This window comes from Mesoplodon densirostris, chromosome 19, assembly GCF_025265405.1.
Source record: "Mesoplodon densirostris isolate mMesDen1 chromosome 19, mMesDen1 primary haplotype, whole genome shotgun sequence".
Lineage (NCBI taxonomy): Eukaryota > Metazoa > Chordata > Mammalia > Artiodactyla > Ziphiidae > Mesoplodon > Mesoplodon densirostris.
Window position 1 is genome coordinate 9,560,705 of NC_082679.1, and position 21,909 is coordinate 9,582,613.

The 21,909-nt window shown below is 52.7% G+C and overlaps 2 protein-coding genes across 4 annotated transcripts in view; both read left to right on the forward strand.

Annotated features, from left to right (window-relative positions):
• SYMPK (symplekin scaffold protein) overlaps positions 1–6,260 on the forward strand; it is a 36,095-nt gene extending 29,835 nt beyond the window's left edge. For 2 of the 3 annotated variants that reach the window (XM_060083410.1, XM_060083411.1), the window contains exons 22-27: positions 103–204; positions 3,866–4,053; positions 4,799–4,975; positions 5,167–5,262; positions 5,515–5,850; positions 6,021–6,260. In XM_060083410.1, the coding sequence (XP_059939393.1) occupies positions 103–204; positions 3,866–4,053; positions 4,799–4,975; positions 5,167–5,262; positions 5,515–5,850; positions 6,021–6,158 (1,037 nt within the window). In that variant the 3' untranslated portion in view covers positions 6,159–6,260. The remainder of the gene's footprint in view (positions 1–102; positions 205–3,865; positions 4,054–4,798; positions 4,976–5,166; positions 5,263–5,514; positions 5,851–6,020) is intronic. The other variant, XM_060083412.1, reaches the window with a different exon arrangement.
• A 308-nt stretch (positions 6,261–6,568) lies between these two features.
• RSPH6A (radial spoke head 6 homolog A) lies at positions 6,569–21,909 on the forward strand. Its single transcript, XM_060084726.1, has 6 exons — positions 6,569–7,242; positions 9,693–9,930; positions 15,450–16,199; positions 17,546–17,693; positions 18,472–18,589; positions 21,666–21,909. Exons 1-6 carry the CDS (start codon positions 6,569–6,571, stop codon positions 21,907–21,909), a joined length of 2,172 nt encoding a protein of 723 aa, XP_059940709.1.

Below are 21,909 nucleotides of genomic sequence, written 5' to 3' on the forward strand. Positions count from 1 at the left end.
CCTGTCTTCATTCGCCGCTCCCCCCAATTTGGGGGACTTGGACCTGTTTCTTAGGCCTCCATACTGTCTCCTCCACCTCCCCGCCACTCCCACCTGCTGCAGGTGAAGGGAACTCAGCCTTGTCCCCCCTGAACCCTGGAGAGCTTCTCATCGCATTACACAACATCGACTCCTCGAAGTGTGACATGAAGTCCATCATCAAAGGTGAGGCGTTCCCCCCAAACCCCCTTGAGTGGTCTGGCCACTTCGGACCTAGGGAAGAACCCAGTCGCCCACGTGCCCCTGCTGGAATCTGCCAAGTCGGAGATTATGCCACCTGCAGCCCCATCTCAGAGCTCTGGACACCCACCCTCGTTCCTTTCCCTCCCTCCCCCCTTCTGTCCTTCCTTTCTCCCTCCCCCCACCTAAGGAACTGATGCACCCACTGTGCACTGACACACAGTAGTCCTCAGGATGGGTAGGGAGCCCCTCCCTCCCAGCACCAGCCTGAGAAACTAACTAAGCAGAGCCCTTGGCCAAGCTGGGCAGATGCACAGCCGGCAGAGCAGACAGAGTGCACCAGGGCAGTTGTTGGACCAGGAGTCTAGTCTGGCGTCCAGTTGAGACCCGAGAGTGTGCCTCCAGGGCAGGGGAGTTGGTGGCAACCTGGTGGGCTCACCACAGTTAGCAGTTTCATAATAGCTGCTGTCACTGTTTACCTAGCACTTACTCTGAGCCAGGCTTTCCTCAGCACCTTACAGGCCTGCCTGCCAATCCACACCACTCTTTACCTGGTAAGTATGCTGACTTCCGTTTTGTAGACGAAACGGAAGTTCCAGAGAGGTTAAGTAACTTGCTCAGGGCCACATAGAAGCTAAGTGGTATAGTGCAAAAAAACAATCTGAAGTTGGGTGGATCTGAGTTGGAAACCCGGTCCTGCTGGTTCCTCCTGCAGATGGCATCCTGGGTCCCAGGGCTGCCTCCTGTGGGACAATCTCTCTCCCTCAGCTCTCCCCAGTGCTCCCTTCCACTTCCTCCCTGAAAGAGGTTCCTGGTCCAGAAGCCATGCTTTCGCCCAGAGGTGGAAGCGCTTACTGTCCCCTGCTCTTCTCGGAAGACAACTGTCCTTTGCTTCCCCCTCTCTCCTTTAAAAGCGGGTTTTTCCCTCCTTGCCACTTAGTTTCATGTCTAGCCTGAAGTAGCTTCTTCAGTGACTTATTTCCTCGTCTTCCTCAGCAAATTCTCTCCAACTTTTGGGTCAAGAGAGGAGCTTATGAAAATTATAAACACGCTACAACGGAGAAGGAACTAAGGCCTCTAGTGGAAGCAGTAAAGTGAAAAGTGTCTCAAAGCTGAGACTCCAGGAGTAGTCTTTTTACATGCCCTGGCCCCTTAGATGGTCTCTGGAAAGTTACGAGCCCGTTCCCAAGGACGGTGCCCTCACATGATTTTGTGTACAATTTGAGGGGTTCGGATTATGCTAGTATGGCCTGATTCTGGAACTGCAGAGCTGACCCTGGCTGGGTCTGGTGGTTTGGGGGAGGGGGCCTGGTCAAGAGATGCGGTCAGGTGGTAACCGTGTAGGCCCCGCCCACCCCTGCCACCTCACTAAAGCCCATTCCTGGACCCAGATTTAGTCTCTGATCTTATACATGGGAACCAAGGCCCAGAGAGAAAAAGGGCTTTAGCACAGGTCACACACGAAGCCAGCGACCAGGCCCTGGAGATGTCAGCAAGTCCTGGCCTTTAGAACCCCACGTGTTTCCTCCTACAAACCCAGGCCCACACGGAGCCTCTATATTGGTGAGCTCTTGGCAACCCTTCACCTGGTCACCCTACCGGCTGTTCATCCCCAGCATGCAGTCCAGTCAGTTCCCAGAGCACGCTTCTCTGCCCAGGCACCAGTGCTTTTCTCAGTTGCACTAGTAACCCTACTTGACTGTAAGCTCCAGATCCAAAGTCCAGTACAAAGTCTAGTCCTGTTCTGGGCCCCAGTGGAATCCCCAGTGCCTAGCAGTATAAGCAGTCATTCCTGGCATTCACTCTCCCCTTAAACCACCCTTTTTCTCTGGTGAGTTTTTCTACAACTGGACCTGTCCAGTGGACTGGTTCAGTGATTAAGAAAACTCACTGAGCACCTCTGCTCAGTCCTTTGCTGGGCAGTGCTGAGGATACAACAGGGATGGGGACAGTCCTGGCCTTGCCCTGCTGGGGCTCACAGGTCATCCCCAGAGTAACAGTCTAAAATGAACAGGACTGGGACAGGGGGCCCAGAGCGGCCACTGACTCTCCCTTGTATGGGACGTTACGGGGGGCTTCCTGGAGGAGGGGACACCTGAGCTGAGGCCACAGAAGGATGAATAGGGGTGAGGTAACAGGAGAGAAGATGATCCCAGAGAAAGGAAGAACGTTTGCAGAGGCCAAGAGAGATGCTAGCGTGGCCTGGTTCTGGAACTGCAGAGCGCACCCTGGCTGGATCTGGCGGTTTGGGGGAGGGGGCTTGGTCAAGAGATGAGGTCGGGCTATAACCGTGTAGGCCTTGCCCACACAGGGTCTCTCATAGGCCACAATTCAAGTTTGGACTTGCTCACTTAAGGGCCTGTGGGAGGTACAGGGTCAGGTTGAGCTTTTGAAAGACCCCTCAGGCTGCTGTATGGAGGGTGGATTAGAGGGTGGGTGAGAGGCCCAGGAGGAGGCTGGGGTGTAGCTGAGGGGGAGGAGAGGGAAGAGGGTTGATTTTGGAGGCTTTTAGGCAGAGCAGGCAGAAGCCAGCAGCTACCTAGAAGGGAGGAGGAGGAACAGCCTCGGGTTCTGACAGGTCCTCTTGCATTTTGTTCACCTTCTACTGTCCCTTCTGCTCTTTCAGCCTAGATATCCTCACTACCCTGCCTCCAACCTCCTCCCTACCTGTAATGCCTCCATCCTCCCCCTTTTCCTTATAGGAGCCCCCCACCCCCCTTTCTTTATAGGCACCCACCCCTGTTCTCCATTAGCCTCTCAAGTATTGGGGGTCTCTTCTAGTTCAATAAAAACTTCCTGGTTGACAGACTCACATGGCAAGTGGTGTTTGGGGAAGAAGGGTTTCAGAGGCAGTTCCTGGAGTCTCCCCATTAACACAATGGATCTGAGCACCACTGACTTTGGGGTACCACAACCCACTCCTGGGGGAACAGACCCCAGGGCCTGCCCTGGTCTGCCTGCCTTCGTGGGTGCTTGTGTTGTACCAGCCCTCCTTGGGCCCTTCCTGGCACTGGGTGCTGAGCTGGGGAGCTCATCGTATGCCCAGACATCCTCCTCTCACCCCTCTCTCATTACTCTGTGGACCGTGCCCTCCGCGTAATCCTACACCTGGTAACACCTGAGCACCAGCACAAGCCCTCATGCACTGGGTTGAGAGTGGGCAATCTCTTGACCAGCCTGCTGGTGGAGACCATCTCTTCTGTCTCCTATGGGATTACTTATGGAAGTTAAAGCTGTTTCCCTCTCCAGTAGGGGTGGAGGTGCCATGCCACACCAATCAAGCCAGAATAGGTCCCCAGGGGTTGGCAATATATCTTTCTCACCTCACCCTTTCTGGGGGTTGTCCCCAAAGAGAGAGGGCCAAAGTCTTCCCACTCTGCCCGGTGGGGCTTCTAGGAGATGGAAGTGTCTTTTTCCCTTAGACCCAGCTCCCAGGCTTTCCAAGGACCAGGCCACAGTGTCCCCTTAGAAGGAGACCTTCTGCTGGGTGGGGGAAGTCTGTCTTGCCTGGAGCTTCAGGAAGTCAGGGCTGGGTCTCCCCTCACACGGGCAGATAATGGGGCTGAGGTTCTCTAAGGGGTGGGGCTCCCACTTCCCCGGGGGCAGCTGGGCAAAGGGGACAGGCCCCCTCTCCGCCTCCTCACAGCCACCAACCTGTGCTTTGCGGAGCGGAACGTGTACACGTCGGAGGTGCTGGCCGTGGTGATGCAGCAGCTGATGGAGCAGAGCCCCCTGCCCATGCTGCTCATGAGGACCGTCATCCAGTCCCTGACCATGTACCCCCGCCTGGGGGGCTTCGTCATGAACATCCTTTCCCGCCTCATCATGAAGCAGGTAACCCACCCCTGACTACCCCAGTCTCCCAAGCAGGGGACTGCAGCAGGACACACTACAGACAGACGTGAGGCAAAACCCCAGGCTTTTCCAGCCTGCTTGGCCCCTACCCCAAGGGAGCCATGATGCAGCGAGTAAGCTCTACCAAGACAGCCAGCTTCTTTGCCCTGCCCTCTGCTGAGACAATACAACCTTTTAGGGGTCACTGAGTCAGACAGGTATAGGGTGGCAACGTGACGAGTGAGGGCTGTTGGGTGGTAGGAGCAAGCAGAAGGCTTCAGGGGGTGCACGTCCCAGGAGAGGTATGGCCGCCCCTTGTCCCCCACCATTGTGCACCCAGCCAGGATGCGTACTAGGGCTGAAAGATGGTCCTGTTTTTCAGGAGGAGCTAGAAATTTTTTTAGAAATACCATGATGAAACAAAAAAACAAACCCCATACACAAGCCTTCAGACTGGATTTAGGCCACAGGTTGCTACTTTGCAACATCTGGCTTAGAGGTTAAGTGCAGATTCAGACAGACCTGGGTTCAGATGTTGGTTCTGCCCCTTGGCGCCGTACCTGTGTGACCCTGGACAAGTCCCCGCACCTGGGCCTTGTAGGTTTTGCAGGGCTAATGTCGCCCTCTAGAGGCTGCTGTGAATGAAATGAGGCGGTGCCATCTTGGCAAGGTCTTTCTCCCAGTTTCTGGCGTGGCTGGCTGCCTGCAGGCCCCCTGATGACTGCTCCCTCCCTGCCTGGTCCAGGTGTGGAAGTATCCCAAGGTGTGGGAGGGCTTCATCAAGTGCTGTCAACGCACCAAGCCCCAGAGCTTCCAGGTCATCCTGCAGCTCCCACCCCAGCAGCTGGGTGCCGTCTTTGACAAGTGCCCGGAGCTCCGGGAGCCCCTGCTGGCCCACGTCCGTTCCTTCACCCCCCACCAGGTACCCCAGGGTGTGGGGTGGGTGGCCCCATGGGTCCAGCCCTGGGGGACTGGGTGGGATGGGCAGAGGGGAGCCCTGTACTGCCCTGAAGGTCTGGGCCTCTGTGGGTCAAGGACACCAAGGATCTGGGTGAGGTGGGGTGTCTCTGGGTCAGAGCTGTCCGCAGCGCCCCCATCCTGCTCTTCCCCTAGCAAGCACACATCCCCAACTCCATCATGACCATCCTGGAGGCCAGCGGCAAGCAAGAGCCAGAGACTAAGGAAGCACCTGCCGGGCCCCTGGAAGAGGTGAGGGCCTGCAGCCCCCTCCCAAGCCAGACAGGCCCTGTCCCCTCCTCCTACCCACTCCAGCCATCTCTCTGCCGAGGCTTCTACTGAAAGGAACTGGGGGTGGAGAGATAGCTGCCCCTTACTCCCTATGCCCAGTCTGCTGTCTTCTTAGGATGGTTTCTGTCTTCTTTCCCACCAACCTCATGAGAGCAGCCTAGGTCCTAGGTCCCACCTGTCCCTGAGCTTTTGTGTATCCCTCCGCACCCCCAGGATGACTTAGAGCCCCTGGCCCTGGCACCGCCCCCGGCCCCCCGCCCCCCTCAAGACCTCATCGGCCTGCGGCTGGCCCAGGAGAAAGCCTTAAAGCGGCAGCTGGAGGAGGAACAGAAGCTGAAGCCTGGGGGAGTGGGAGCCCCCTCCTCATCCTCCTCGTCGTTGTCCTCTTCCTCGGCCCGGCCAGGCCCTCCCCAGCCGGAGGAAGCCATTGATTTCCGGGAGGAGGGGCCTGAGTGTGAGACCCCGGCCATCTTCATCAGCATGGATGATGACTCGGGGCTGACGGAAGCTGCACTGCTGGACTCTAGTCTTGAGGGACCCCTACCTAAGGTAGGGCTGACAACCTCAGAGCAACAGAGGACGAGAAAGATCAGGGGCCTGGGGTTACGTGTGTGTGCCGAGTGCCCAAGGCGGGGAGGGTGCAGAAAGGGTACGGCCTGAAAACATATTGGAGGTGGGACCACGCTGTCTTTGACCGCTCCCCATTTTCCTGTCACCAGGAAGCTGCAGCGGGCGGATTGATTTCAAAGGAAGAGCGGAGCCCCCAGACCCTCACCCCTGCCGGAGAAGACACCGTGAAGACTCCCAGCCCCACTGCTGAGGAAGCCGGGGAACCCGAGACCAAGGGGAACAGCTGACGGGGCTTGGTGGGGAAGGGGAGTGGGACTGGGAGCTCAGGGAGGCCTGGGAGGGGCTTGCCGGCGGTGCTTTGCCTTTAAAAATTAAAAAGATCGCTGGTGTGGGGCAAGGGTGCAGTCTCTTCTCTGCCTCCGTGTCAGCTGTGGAACTGTGTAGAAGCTAGTGGGCGTGCCCAGGAGCTCCCTGGAAAACTGGAAGCCCTTCTGGCGTGCCGTTGCGCCTGCGCGGAAACCAGCTGCTTGGCCCCAGCGTCTCCGCGTGCGCCCTCCCTTGGTAACGGGCCGCTCCCTGCCTCGTTAGAAACCGGCACCGCTGGCCTAGCGGCTGCCGAACACACACAAGCCGGGCGACTGGTCTGGCCTGCCTATCTGCAAGCCTTCCTCCTAGAAATCTGCGATCCCTTTGAACTATGGGAGACCTACCCCCCGACCCTGAGCCCCCTCCTCAGCCGACCTCCAGCCGTAGGAATTCCCAGGTCTCCGAGCGGCGGCGCAGTCGGGAACACACTAGGCCCCAGCCCACTGTCCCTGAAGAGGTGCAGCAGATACCACTCGACGCTCAGATCCTGCGCGGCAGTCGGGAGACGGTGTCGAGCCAGATCAACCGGGGCTGGTCACAAGGGGCCAGTCTGACCCCAAGTGAGAACTTTATTTTTCAGGCCGAGGAAGCCCAGCGGGGGAGCATTCAATACCCTTCCCTGAATACGGGCTTTCCCTCAGAGGTACAGCCCCAAACTTACCCGAGTGAAGGCAGGCTCCAGGCCAGCCACAACGCCAGCCTAATGCTGCAGCAGCTACAGCAGGGTGAAGGCAACCTATTCCAGCAAGTGGAGTCTGCCTACCAGGAGCCCCGGGCTGACCTCTTGGGCCAGTACACCAGGTACCAGAGAGAAGACCTGCAGTTCAGCCAGGACACCCAGCATGGGCCCTACCTACGGGATGACCCTGCGCTCCAGTTCCCGCCCTCTGAGCTGGGCTTCATGCCCTTCAATATGGAGGTGCCTGAGCCAGAACCTCGAGAGCTGGCCGTGCAGAATGCCAAGGCCTACCTGCTGCAGACCAGCGTCAATTGCGACCTCAGCCTGTGAGAAGGGGGCCCCGGAGTGGGGAGAGGGAGGGGCCCAGGCAGGGAGAAGCCCCAGGCAAGGCCCTGCCTCAGGCCTGGGGTCTCAGACGAGATTGCTCCTCACTGAGAACCAGCGACCACTCTGGGGGCCTCTAACTCAGCTTAGGAGTCGGGGAATAAATACTAACGATAGCTAGCATTTACTTACCAGACACTGTGCCAGCGCTTCACACAGAAACATCTGGTTCTCATGGCTGAGATTAGTACATCTTTTGTTCCTATTTTACAAGAGAGGAGACAGACACAGAGGAATTAGGTCCCATATCCAAAGTAACACAGCTAAGATGTGGCAGAGCCAGGATTTCAATACAAGTGATTTGGCTCCTGAGGCCCTTTTATCCACTAAAGTTTCCTGCCTGAGGAAGGCACTTGCCAAGGCCACTTAGCTGCAGTCATAACACACCTCTCAGCCCCCTATCACATCCTCATGAAGCTGACACTCTAGTGGGAGAGTAGACAATAAATATAATAAGGTATAAGGTGATGATAAGAGCTAAGGTGAGCAATAAGGCAGAGTAAGGGGGATAGGGAGGGGATATTAAATAGTGTGAGGTCAGGGAAGGCCTCTCTGAGGAAGTGGCACTTGATCAGGGACCTGAAGGAGGTAAGGGAGAGCATCTTGCAGGTAATTGGAGGAAGAGTTGTCCAGATACAGAACACAGTGAGCTTCAAGGCTTTGAAGGTTGCCGTGTTTGAGGAACAGCAAGGAGGCTGGCGTGACTGGAACCAAGGGAGGAAGAGAGGAAGTGAGAGAAGAAGAATTTGAAGTAACGTCTTGCTAAAGCACAAAGCTGACTCCCATTCCTCCTCCTCTCCGAGCCTGCTGTGGCTCACCAGTGCCCTCAGGAGAAGGTTCAGGCTCCTCGTAACAGCCTTCAAGGCCCTATATGATTCAGCCCCTTCTCCCTCTCCAAACTTCATCTTTAGTCAGCTCCTACCTCAGATCCTAAAATCTAGTCAAAATTAACCTCCATCTCTTCCCTGATAGTACCCAGCCCTCAGGAGCTTCAAGGTCCCTTATTGTAAAGCCCTGGCCAAAGTCTCACTCCTCTTTACCCTTCCCAATTCAGTGATGGCCCTCCACCACACCCAGGACTGCTGCCAAAGGGTTTGCACACTGAAGAGGGCTAGACATACATGTTTTGAAATCAGGCCAACCTGGTTTTTAATCCTGGCTGTGTTACCACTGTGTGACCTCATGACCTCAACTTTTCTTAAGCCTCAGTTTCCTCATCTGGAGAGTGGGGATCCTAATTGTTCCTCAGATGTATGATTGTGGTGAGAATTCAACGTTGCTCTCAGGTGCCCAGCACAGTGCCTGACTCGGGTGACTGGAAGCCATGATGATACTGTTATCACTCCGGCCTCCTTTCCCGCCACAACCCCTCTTCCTCGCCCTACTCCAGACCTCCTCAGTGTTCCTCCAACATGCCAGGCACACCCTCAGCTCAAGGCCTTTGCACTCCATTCTCAACCATATCATCTGCAAGCCATGACAGTTTTGCTTCTTCCTTTCTAATCCTTTTACCTTTTTCATGTCGGATTGCATTGGCTGGGACCTCCAGTGCATTATTATATAGAAGTGGTGAAAGAAGGCATCTTCATTTCCAATCTCATAGGAGAAATATTCCGTCTTTTACCATTACGTTTGGTGTGTGCTGCAGGTTACTTGTGGCTCCCCTTTATAAGATTATAAAATATTACATTCTATTCCTAGTTTGCTAGGTTTTTAAAAATCATGAATGGGTGTTGAATGTTATCAGTTTCTCTGCACCTATTGAGGTGATCTTACATATCTCCTTTAACATGTTAATGTGCTGAATTATATTTTTTTCCTGTTTTTCTAATACCAGTTCAGTCTTGCATTCCTGTTATTAGCCAAATTTAATCATGGTGTGTCATCCTTTTGAGGATGTTGGATGCCACTTGCTAATATTTTGCTTAGGATTTCAGCATCTATATTTCTAACTGAGAATAACATGGAATTTCCCTTTCTCCTAGTTTCCTTGAGTTTTGGTATCAAGGTTATGTTAGACTCATAAAATGTCTCAGGGCCTATGCATATGCTGTTCCCTCTGGCTGAAATACTCTTCCTTCCAATATTCGCATGGTATGCCCCCTCCCTGGCCTCCGTATTTAAAATTGTAAACCATCTCCTATCCCTGGCATTCCCAGTCCCCATTCCCTGCTTTATTTGTCTCCGTATAAATTACCACCCCCAACACACTATATATTTTGCACATTTGGTTAATATGTCTCCATCACCAGACCATCAGCTCCACCAGGGCAGGGACCTTTTCTCTTCCCTGTGTCCCCAGAGCCAGGCACAGGGCCAGAAACACAGCAGCAAGCTCAGTATGCTGAGTGAGCGATGTCCCCCACCTCCCATTCCCCTCTCCCGGAGGCAGGTATGAGCACCTGGTGAACCTGCTGACCAAGATCCTGAACCAGCGGCCCGAGGACCCCTTGTTCCTCCTGGAGTCGCTGAACCGCACCACTCAGTGGGAGTGGTTCCACCCCAAGTTGGACACGCTTCGGGATGACCCAGAGATGCAGACCACCTACGAGATGGCCGAGAGGCAGAAGGCGCTGTTCGGCCGGAGCGGCGGCGGCGGCGAGGGCAAACAGGAGATGGAGGAGGAGGCGGTGAGTGAACCGGTGGGTGGGGAGGGGCGTGCGGCGGAAGAGCGGTGGTGGCCCGGGTTTAGGCACAGCTCCTGCTAATGCCTGGAGGGGAGGGAGCACACAGCACCACCCAGAAACACACACGATTTCAGTCCAGAGTGTGGGGCGGGGACCAGGTCACAGAGGTCCTTGAACGCCAGGCTAAGGGGCTTGGGCTTTCTCCTGAGACCACTGGGGCGCCATGGGAGGGTCTGAAGCAGAGGAAAGATTGGACAGCTCTGCTTTGTAGAAAGCTGACTCCAGCCACATGGAGGTGGAGGCTGATTTCTCCTACCATCCCTTACTCCTTTCTGCAAATAACTGCTCTGTGGACGTTTTCTGTGAAACCCACTGACTCCTGGAGTCTCTCAACACTGAATTTGCCTCCTATCCCCGGGACTCAGTTTCCCCTTTTGCAAGTTGAGACCCGCTGAGAACTCTTCCACCCATGACTGATGAACATTCTACTATCCTCAGAATATTTAATTCCACGATTCTGTTTCCAGCATTGGACGACGGCTTAAAATTTGGCTGAAATGTTCTTTCACTCGTTTAAGAAACATTTGTTGAGAACTCTGTTTATCATAATGCTGACACCTCCTAGGCACCCCCCACCCCCGGCTAAGAGTTTTAGGAGCATGGGCTCGTTTCCTCCCTGAAACAACCTTGTAAGGCAAGTGCCATTTATTATACCTATTTGTGGAGGAAGGACTTAGAGGGCTCGAAACTAGAAAAGACAGGACTAGGAAGGCAGGACCATGTCCTCCAAAGCCCGGGCTATCACCTCTGCCATCTCTGCTGATGCTGTTGGTCTGTGCTCACGTTTTATGCTTCTGAAATTCTAGGATTCTGGCGACAGTGGGGTGGGATAGTGAGAGAACTGGAAACGACAATCTGGCCAAGGAATGAGCCCTTCCTTGGGTGAGCAGAGCGCAGGTCGGAATCCAAGTCTTAGACATGAGGAACAGTCTTACCTGAGAATATGGTTTTAAATTTCAGATCAGCAGTCTCTCCTTGGGAGGCCGCACCCCCTTAGAACTGCACCCTTCCTCCCCCACACCTCCAGGTCGCACCCCTATCTAACGCAAGTCCCTGTCGGCCCCGCCTCCTTAGAAGCTGTGCCTCTAGAGGCTCCACCCGCTTAGAATTCCACAGCCCGTGAGGCTCCGCCCCCTTAAAATTCAATCCTGAGGGAGGCTCCGCCCTCTTCGAACGCTTGGTCCCTAGAGTCCCACCCCCTTAGAACTTGGAGCTGGAGGTTTTTTGGTTTTGGTTTTGGTTTTGGTTTTGGTTTTTTTTGTTTTTTTTTTTTTGAGCTGGAGTTTTTAATAGGAGGAGGTCTGTAGAAGGGCAAAATTGTGGGCGTTTGTGGCCTGTGCATGCTTCTAGGAAGAGACTCAAATCCATGATTCAGCATTTTGTATTTGTTTTTCTGTCTGACGGGAGGAAGGGCTCTCATTTCTCTCATTTTCTATTTCTTCCAAATGCAAAGAATTTCTGTTTCTTCCATGATCCCCAACAGCATTTATGGAAAAATCCATCCTTTCTCCTGCTTTGAAAATGCCACTTCTACCATTTATTTACACCGATACGGACTCCAGTCTGTTTCTGGAGTCTCTGTTTTCTGCCTTGCTCTGTAGATGGCTTTCTGCTCTGGGACTCTCCTGCTTGTTGTGTACAACCGCTGCATAGCACGTTTGGCTGTTTGGTAGCATAAGACTCCCCATCACTGCACCTCTGTTTTGAAAACATCCTCACATTCATAGTTTTAAACTAACTTTAGTATTATTCTTTTTTTTTTTTTTTTTTTTTTTTTTTTTTTTTTTTTTGCGTTACGCGGGCCTCTCACTGTTGTGGCCTCTCCCGTTGCGAAGCACAGGCTCCGGATGCACAGGCTCAGCGTCCATGGCTCACGGGCCCAGCCGCTCCACGGCATGTGGGATCCTCCCAGACCAGGGCACGAACCCGTGTCCCCTGCATCGGCAGGCGGACTCTCAACCACGGCGCCACCAGGGAAGCCCCTAGTATTATTCTTGTACTTGTTTGGCAACACAGATCACTTTAAGACAGGAAATAGTTGTCGCAGAAATGAAGACAAGTGGCTTAGACGAGATAGTTTTTCTCACACCTAATAGGTGCAAGCAGTCTAGGGCTGGTAAGTTGGCTCCCCAGTGAAGGGGCACTGAGGGCTTTCTTCCCTCATCCCTCCCCTCCACTCCACCCAAACCAAGAAAGCCGTTTTCAGCATCATAGAAGCCTGGTTATAAATCCTATTTCTGAGGAATTTCCTGGCAGTTCAGTGGTTAAGACTCCGTTTCCACTGCAGGGGGCTCGGGTTAGATCCCTGGTCAGGGAACTAAGATCCCACATGCCGCGCGGCATGACCAAAACATAAGAAAAATAAATAAATTAAATCCTATCTCTGGCCAAGGCAGTCAGTAAGGCTTACTTTGGGCTACAAGTGCTTGATTAAAATGGCACAAGCAGTTCAGCAAAACATTTCATTACTTCACTTTGCCAAGAGTGAGTAGAGTTGGGGCAGCGTCTCTGTGAGATCCTGAAGACTCCCAGCTCTTTCCTCCCCTCTGTTCTGCCTTCATCACGTTGTTGATGTTTGGTCCTTGAGTTTGTCATTTCATGTTTGAAAAATGACTGCTACAGCCTCGGACATCATATCCACACCAGCGCCCCCAAAAGAGAGGGGAAGCTCTTCACCGTATGTCTCCCCCTTTTTTCCCTTTCCTTCCTTCCTTCTTTCTTTCTTTCTCTCTCTCTCTCCCTCCCTCCCTTCCTTCCTTCCTTTCTTTCTTTTCTTTCCTTCTTTTTTTTGGCTGAGCCATGTGGCTTGCGGGATTGTGGGATATTAGTTCCCCAATCAGGGATTGAACCCAGGCCACAGCAGTGGAAGTGCTGAGTCCTAACCACTGGACTACCAGGGAATTCCCTCCCCCTTTATTTTTTTAAACAAGGGGAGCAAGGGAATTCCCTGGCGGTCCAGTGGTTAGGACTCTGCCCTTTCACTGCTGAAGGTACAGGTTCAATCCCTGCTTGGGGAACTAAGATCCTGCAAGCCATACAGTGTGGCCCCCCCCAAATAAGTAAATAAATAAATACATCAATCAATCAATCAGGGGAGCAAGTTTCCCAGGAGCCCCTCAGAAAACCTCTGCTTGTGTCTTATTGGCCAGATTGGGTCACATTATCCCTTGACTGCAAGGGGCGCTGGGAAAGTTACTGTGAAGGCAAGCAGTGGAGAAGGGGGTTGAGGATGGTGCCATCTGCCGTTGAACCCAAGGACAGGAATGTAGCTGGGCCCCAGGCCAAGCTGGTATTCAGGAATCTCAGTGCCCATATCTCCCCTCTACTCTCTCTCCCCTCCCTCCTCACACGGCAGCATACAGCTGCCCCACACACTTCCTGAATTTTTTTTTTTAATTCATCTAGTTGCCACTAGGAAACCTTTTCTCCCAGATCATAGACAGGATCTTCCTGGAAACTGGGAGAAAGAAAGAGGAAGGAAGATTCTGACCACAGTTAATAGAGGAATTAAGGAGTAGGGACTAAGAATATGACCTCTGGAGCCAGACCAACCCGGGTTTAAACCCAGCCATCCCAAAGAAGTAATTTCTAGGCAGGGAGACGCCAGCTGTACTTTCTCTCCACCCAGTTACAAATTGCAGAGGTAGAGAAGAAGAGCCTGATCTGCCATTTTGGAGCAGTTGTCCTCACTTGCTCCAATCACCAGTGGCCAGAAGGCAGGGTGATATCATTTAATCACGGTTGGTGTGGCCGCTCCATTGCCAAGTGGGTGGAAGACAGTACCAGAAAGAGGGTGATGGCCATTGGCTCATGGGCCAGGCACACACCCCAAAGAGAGTTTTCTATGCTCATTCCTTTATCTTCCCTGCTGGCAGCACAGTGAGTCTTGGGATTAAGTTTTGACCCTGTCCCCAAGTTGCTGGTGTCAATATCAATTAGGCAGACAAGGTTTATTTATTTATTTGGTTGCATGGGGTCTTAGTTGTGGCAGGCAGGCTCCTTAATTGCAGCTCCAGGAATCCTTAGTTGCGGCTCGCCGGCTCCTTTAATTGTGGCATGTGGGCTCCTTAGTTGTGGCATGTGAACCCTTGGTCGTGGCGTGCATGTGGGATCTAGTTCCCTGACCAGGGATCAAACTCCAGCCCCCTGCATTGGGAGCGCAGAGTCTTAACCACTGTGCCATCAGGGAAGTCCCCTAGGCAGACAAGTTTTGCACTGCGTTTAAGATTGAGGGCAGGGAATTCCCTGGTGGTCCAGTGGTTAGGACTTCACACTTCCACTGCACGGGGCGTGGGTTCAATCCCTGGTCAGGGACCTAAGATCCCACAAGCTGGACTGCCTGGCAAAAAGAAAAAAAAAAAAAAGATTGAGGGCAACTGCCAGAATCCCTTTCAATATAACAATTCTCCTCCTATAGAGTATTAGTCAGGGTGTGCCATTTCAAGCTGAGATAACAAACAGTGTGGGCTTCCCTGGTGGCGCAGTTGTTAAGAATCTGCCTGCCAGTGCAGGGGACATAGGTTTGGACGCTGGTCTGGGAAGATCCCACATCCCGCGAAGCAACTAAGCCCGTGTGCCACAGCTACTGAGCCTGTGCTCTAGAGCCCGCGAGCCACAACTACTGAAGCCCATGATCCGCAACAAGAGAAGCCACCGCAATGAGAAGACCACGCACTACAAGGAAAAGTAGCCCCCACTCGCTGCAACCAGAGAAAAGCCCGCATGCAGCAATGAAGACCCAATGCAGCCAAAAAATAAAATAAAATAAACATTAAAAAAACCCCAAACAAACAGCCAAGCAATCTCAGTGACTTAACACCACACAGTTTATTTCTCACTCACACTACCTGCCCATCCAGGCTTGGCAAGGGGGCTTGGCTTATCAGACACTTGAGCTGGAGGGTGATGGAAATGCCACTGTAACACAGGCTTCCACAGTTGCAGAGCAGGAAAAAGAAGGCAGAGCAAAACCCACATTGTTTCTTACAGCTCCTGCCTGGGTATGACCCGTGTCCCTTTCACTGCCATTTCAAGTGGTCAGAACAAGTGACATGGCCACTCCTGAATGCAGTGGGGTGGGGGTGGGAACGTATAATCCTCCTGTGGACAAGAACTTCAGGCATTTGTGAACAACGAAGCAGTCTGGCAGGCAAAGGAAGAGGATACAATAATTGTTCCTTTTAACACTGTGTTGTTCACAAATGGAGCTTGTAAGAAAATGGGAATGCAGTATATACCTTTAGGAAAAACCTCAGGATGCTTGTCCCCAAATCTTTTACATCAGCTGTACAACTTAGACATCATCGTTCCTTGGCACACTTACCCCTACATCTCAGTGGCCAGAAACGGTGGCATGAGCAACTGGGTTACAGAGTCGTTTCACTCTGTAGACTCTAGAAAAGTCAGGCTGGGGAGCAGGGCTTCAGCCTGGTTCCCTCTGCCTTCCGCCCCGCCCTCTGCAGGCCAGGATGGCCGTGCCCAACATCATGGAGAAGGCCTTCTACTTCGAACAGGCCGGCGTGGGCCTGAGCTCAGACGAGAACTTCCGCATCTTCATGGCCCTGAAGCAGCTAGTGGAGCAGCAGCCCATCCACACCTGCCGCTTCTGGGGCAAGATCCTGGGGCTCAGTCGCAGCTACCTGGTGGCTGAGGTGGAATTCCTGGAGGGCGAGGAGGAGGTGGAGGAGATGATGGAGGGCGGCGAGGTCATGGAGGCGCACGGCGAGGAGGAGGGCGACGAGGGCGAGGAGAAGGTCACCGACGTCATTCCCAAGCCCACGTGGAAGCCGCCGCCCGTCGTCCCCAAGGAGGCGAGCCGAAACGGCGCCAACAAGTACGTGTATTTCGTGTGCAACGAGCCGGGCCGGCCGTGGGTGAGGCTGCCCCACGTCAAGCCGATCCAGATCGTGCAGGCCCGCAAGATCAAGAAGTTCTTCACTGGCTTCCTGGATGCGCCGGTCATCAGCTACCCACCCTTCCCGGGCAAGGAGGCCAACTACCTGCGGGCCCAGATCGCCCGCATCTCAGCTGCCACACACATCAGCCCCCTCGGCTTCTACCAGTTCGGCGAGGAGGAGGGCGACGAGGAGGAGGAGGGCGGTGCCCGGCGCGACTCTTATGAGGAGAACCCCGACTTTGAGGGCATCCCGGTCCTCGAGTTGGTGGACTCTATGGCCAACTGGGTGCATCATACGCAGCACATCCTGCCACAGGTGAGGGCCGGACTCCAGCCTCCCCGCGGGTCGTAGCACCAGGTGTGACTCCAAAATAAGACAGCAAGCACCTGCTCGGCAGCTAGGCATCATGCTCAGTAGTATTCATTCATCCATTCCTTCATTCATTCAACAGATATTGGTTGACAGTCCCCTGTCAGAAACCTTTGGGGCCAGATGCACCTTGGAATTCTGAATTTTTCAGATTTTAAAAAGGTGACAGGAATTCCCTGGTGGTCCAGTGGTTAGGACTCAGTGCTTTCACTTCTGGAGGGGGGTGCCCGGGTTTGATCCCTGGTCGGGGAACTGAGATCCCACAAAACTCCTGGTGCAGCCAAAAAAACAGTAGTTACAAAAATAAGAGTACTTTAAAAACATAAATAAAAATAAAGGTGACACACACACTAAAAAAGTGACACAATGCACATACTACATGTTATGCAACATCTCAAGCAGGGGCTGGGGCTGCAGCCTGTATTCAAAGGCATCATTATTTCTGCAGCAGAACTGAAGAGCTTCTGATCACTCAGGTCAGGGTTTCTGCCAAATAACTTGTGAAAAAACTTTTGGTTTTCAAAAAAGCTTTTCAGATTTTGGAATTGTGGATAAGAGATGGTGGACCTGCGTTTATTGAATGCCTAGTGTGTCTGAACTTTACATACATTTATTTATTCTCTCAAGGCAGCACCTGCTGTGTGCTAGGAACTTTTTATTCATTCATTTATTCAATAAACATTGACTCCACAATGTTTTATTGAATCCAGATAACTGCTTCTGAGATCGGTACAATGGTCATTCGCATTTCATAGTTGCTGAAATCAAAGTCTGCTACATGCTCTGCACTTAGGTTCACTCACTGATTCAACAAACATTTATTGCTCTTCAGTACCTCCTGCAACCCAGCAACAATCCAATGAGAGAAGCACCCATGACACCCCCATTTCGCAGATGAGCAAACAGAGGATCATACGGGCTGCCAAATGCCAACTCCACAAGGGCAGACATGGGGGGGGTTCTTTTCTCAAGGACACATATCCAGCGCTGAGAGCAGTGCCTGTATCTGGTAGGTGCTCCTTAAATATACAGTAAATGAATGGATGAATGGATGCACAAATGGAGGCCACAGAACCTGAGAGAGGCAGGAGTCCCCATCTCACTGCTGCAGCTCTCAGCCCATTCTCCCCTCACCTCCTACCTGTGCAACTAACCTTGTCCTTCTACCCACTTCTGGGTCCCTGAGAACAGGACCCGTCCCCAGTGTCCTTGCCTGGTCCTTCACCTCCTCCCAGAGTACAGGCCGGGCTCTGTGCCCTGGGGGTACCACCTGACCTCCTCCCCACCTCCAGGGCCGCTGCACTTGGGTGAACCCTTTGCAGAAGACAGAGGAGGAGGAGGAGGAGCTGGGGGAGGAGGAAGAGAAGGCAGATGAGTGGATAGAGGAGGCGGAGCAGGAGGTCGGGCCCCCGCTGCTGATGCCACTCTCAGAAGATGCAGGTAAGAGCCCTCACTTCACACACAGCTCTGGTGGAGACTGGGAGAAAGGGGGGGGCAGCGAGACTGGTGGTGGGGGGCACCTCTGTGAGCTTTGGTTGTGTTCTCATCTATAAAATGGGCATCCCATGGAGTTGTAGGAATGTGTCCATCTTGTGAACCTTGTCTGGCACATGGCAATGGTCCAGATGGTGAGATACGGTCTTTCGAGTCCCATATGGGTTTGGGGAGGGGGAGAGATAGCTAGGGAGTCCTTCCCAGAAGAGGCAGGACTTGAGCTGGATTTTGGAAGACTAGACAAGAATTTCCTGAGGTGGGGATCTCAGGCATCTGAAGGAAGAAAGGAGAGGCTGAGAGTGGGCGAGCGAACAGAGTCTGTATGTGGACCCCGATTTCCATGAGCCTGGAGCCTGTGCCCTGTCCTCTGATCCCTGGTCCAAACTGATGGCCAGCCTCGAAGGAGAATCACAGTAGCTCCCCTGTCGGGGCCTCAGGGCTCACTGCCACCCTACAAAGGAGGTGAGATAAGTGCCTCCTTTCCCGGGTGCGGTCACTGAGGCTCAGACAGGTGTAGTGGCTTCCTAGGGCCACACAGTGAGAGAGTGGTCAGAGCCAGGGTTCAAACACTGAAGCCAATGCTGTTAGCCCCACAGGCCCTTCCTTGCCCTCCCTCTTTGCTCCCTGTCTTCCTCCTCTCTACCTTCCCTCCAGGGGGCTGTGCAGGGCGGGGGGAGCTGCAGCCTAGCCTCTGACCTCCCTGGTGCGCTCTGCTCCCCCACAGAAATCATGCACATGTCACCGTGGACCGCCCGCCCGTCCTGCAGCCTCTGCCCCCAGTACTCCGTGGCTGTCATGCGCTCCAATCTCTGGCCAGGGGCCTATGCCTACGCCAGTGGCAAGTAGGTCTTCTCCTAGTGCCTCCCAGCAGAGGGCGCCGCTACAACTTCATCAGAGCCAGGCCGGGTGGGGCAACTCACCAGGGTGGGCAGAGATTGGGACAGCTCCCTTCAGGAAGCCCCAGGGGCTAACCTCCTCACTCAGCTCCCAGGGGTCCCACTAGGGCTAAAACGAGAAATCCCATACCGAGTGTGTGAGCCCCTGGGATGAAACAATGGAAGGTCAGGAAGGGGAAGGAATTAACTCAGGGATCACACTGCCTGTGCAGTATTCAAACGTGGATACCTTGGCCCCTTTGGCCCAGGCTTCCCTGCTGCCTGAGGCATGGAGCCAGACAGGACTCAGATGTCCCCTTTGGGGTGGCCTCGATGGGCAGAGTCTCATCTCTGGGGAAGCTAACTCCTTCCCTGGGCCTCCTCCACAGTTCTTCCAATCTGAAGGATCTTCTCTCTAAGGGCACAAATCTTCCCCACCAGGATCCTCCACCAGCTGTTCCCAAAAGATTGGCAGGTGGAAGTCACTCCCACATCCTCCCACCTCGGCTACACGTACTCGAGACAAGCCCCTCAGCTTTTCACCAGGCACCATCCCAGCTTTTCCGCTCAGCCACTAGAGAGCGCAGCCTGCAGCCACGGGGCGTGCACTTACCGGCTCTGTCCAGCAGATGGCATGACGGTTTTTCATAGCTTTTCCTTTTCCATACCAGTGAACAGCAGCCTGCACTGTATTCGATACTATGCTTCACAGTCAAGGTGGGATTTTACATCATCTTATAATTTAACCACATTCTTGACCATTACTTTTTCGCCTCCAGAAGCATGGAAGAGGTATGCTTGCTTTTGCCAGCGCCCTTCTTCTGGCCACACCCTAACTTGCCAGCATCCCTCTGAAAGCAAAGGATCCAAACTTGGAGCTGCACTCACCCACCCATCCTCCAACCCCCACTTACCCAACCACCCATCCACCCTCCCATCCACCACCCAACCATGCATCCATCTCGCCACTTTTTTTCTTTATAAAAGATTCTTGAATGTCACCATTTACCAGCTGTACACTGGGCCCCAAGTACTTTGTTGAAAAAGCAGATATGGATCCTACTCTGGGAGCAGGCAGAGGAAGCATAGGTGTTAGATGTACATCGAGCTTCACCCTCCCTCACCCCCTTACCCCCATGAAATACCCTGTTACAAACTAAGAGAAGTACCACTAGGGAGAGTGGAGGGACCAATGACAGCTCATACCTGTCATGTCTTGAGGGGATCAAGGAAGGATTCAAGGCTGAGAAAAGCAGCCTTGATCGGAAATCTTTGGGGGAAAAAAAAGAAGTAACTAGGGGCAAAGCAGGCAGAAGGACATTCTAGACCAGAGCTTCCCAAACTGTGAGTGGGTAGGACTCACCAGGGGCTCTGGTTAAAGCTCAGGTTCTGGTCGCCTGGGTCTGGGTTGGAGCACAAGACTCTGCCTTCCTAGAAAGCACAGCCTCCTGGGTGAGGCTGCTGGTTCCTGGACCCCAGGAACCAGGGCTGGCAGAGGTCAGGGTCTTCCAAGGAAGGCAGTGTATTTGAAGGCTCCGAGGAAGACCCGGAGGAAAATGATTCTCGAGGGAACAGCAAGGCTATGAAAATAAGGTCAAATCCAAACTGCTCCCCGTGGCAAACTCTCCGCCTCTCTCCCTGTCTCTTAGTCCGCTCCCTTTCCCCCCATCTACTCCTCTTTCCTTCTCCCATTAAAATTCTGGGGAGAGGTGAATTGGTGGGCCTGGGATGCAACCAATTATGCTCTGGTTTATTGTCAGTCTCCTGTCTCTAGAATGTAGGCACCACAGCAGGGATTCTTGTCTAATTTGTTCACTGCTAGGTTCCCATATCTAGACCAGTGCTGGTCAATATAAACAAAATATGAGCCACATATGTCATTTTAAATTTTCTTGTAACCACATTCAAGAAATAAAAATAAACAGACGGGCTTCCCTGGTAGCACAGTGGTTGAGAGTCTGCCTGCCGATGCAGGGGACGCAGGTTCGTGCCCTGGTCTGGGAAGATCCCACATGCCGCGGAGCGGCTGGGCCCATGAGCCATGGCCACTGGGCCTGCGCGTCCGGAGCCTGTGCTCCGCAACGGGTGAGGTCACAACAGTGAGAGGCCCGTGTACCACAAAAATAATAATAATAAAAAAAAATAAACAGGCAAAATGCATTTTAATAATGTATTTAACCCCAAATATCCTAAACATTCTCATTACAACATGAAATCAATAATGTAAAAATTATTAATGAGCTAGTTTACACTCTTTTTTTCATACTAAGTCTTCAGAATCTGGGGTGAAGTTTACACTCACAGTACATCTCAATTCGGGTACTAAATTTTCATCAGAAATACTTGACCTGTATTCAGATTTCACAGCACTTACAGTTGAAAAAGTAGATTCGTGTACCCAGGTTGTCCCAGACATACTTAGATGTCTTCCAATAAATGAAGTATCAGTTTTATTGTTTAAATTTAAGTTAATTAAAATTAATTAAAATTAAATAAAATCCACTCCAACAACAGTAGGACACACATTCTTTTCAAGTGTGTACGGAACATTCTCCAGGATAGACCAAATGCTAGCCATAAAACAAGTCTCAATAAATTTAAAAGGATTGATCATATAAAATTTCTTCTCTTACCACACTGGAATGAAATTAGAAATCAGTAAAAGAAGGAAATGTGGGGAATTCACAGGTATGTAGAAATTAAACCACAGAGTCCTAAATAATCAATGGGTCAAAGAAGAGTCCACACGTGAAATTTGAAAATTAGATAAAATTAGAAATTCAGTTCTTCAGTCTCACCACATTTCAGGTGCTCAACAGCTACATGTGCTGTTAGACAGTGCGGCTCTAGACAAGACCTGACACTTAATAGGTGCTAAGTGAACACTGAAAGAACAAATGAACAGAGAAACCTGGTGGGCACATTCCACTCTACCACACATAACTTTGCAGGCATGCCATGCCTAGGCTGGGTCCCACCTTTAACAAAAGTCCAGGCTGGGGTCTTTGAGGGAGGATTTCCCAGCATCTCTCTGCCCATCCAGGAAGTTTGAGAACATCTACATCGGCTGGGGCCACAAGTACAGTCCTGAGAATTTCAGCCCGTCCCTGCCAGCCCCAGTTCAGCAGGAGTACCCCAGCGGCCCGGAGATCATGGAGATGAGCGACCCCACGGTGGAGGAGGAGCAGGCCCTCAAGGCTGCCCAGGAGCAGGCCCTGGCGGCCTCGGAGGAAGAGGAAGAGGAAGAGGAGGAGGAGGAAGATGAGGATGAGGACCAGGATGACTGA

Excerpts from the sequence above, each read along its gene's own strand:
- RSPH6A (XM_060084726.1), top strand. The coding sequence starts at position 6,569 with ATGGGAGACCTACCCCCCGACCCTGAGCCCCCTCCTCAGCCGACCTCC. Across the intron at positions 7,243-9,692 it reads GTCAATTGCGACCTCAGCCT|GTATGAGCACCTGGTGAACC; the intron begins GTGAGAAGGGGG and ends TCCCGGAGGCAG. Across the intron at positions 16,200-17,545 it reads CGCAGCACATCCTGCCACAG|GGCCGCTGCACTTGGGTGAA; the intron begins GTGAGGGCCGGA and ends CCCCACCTCCAG.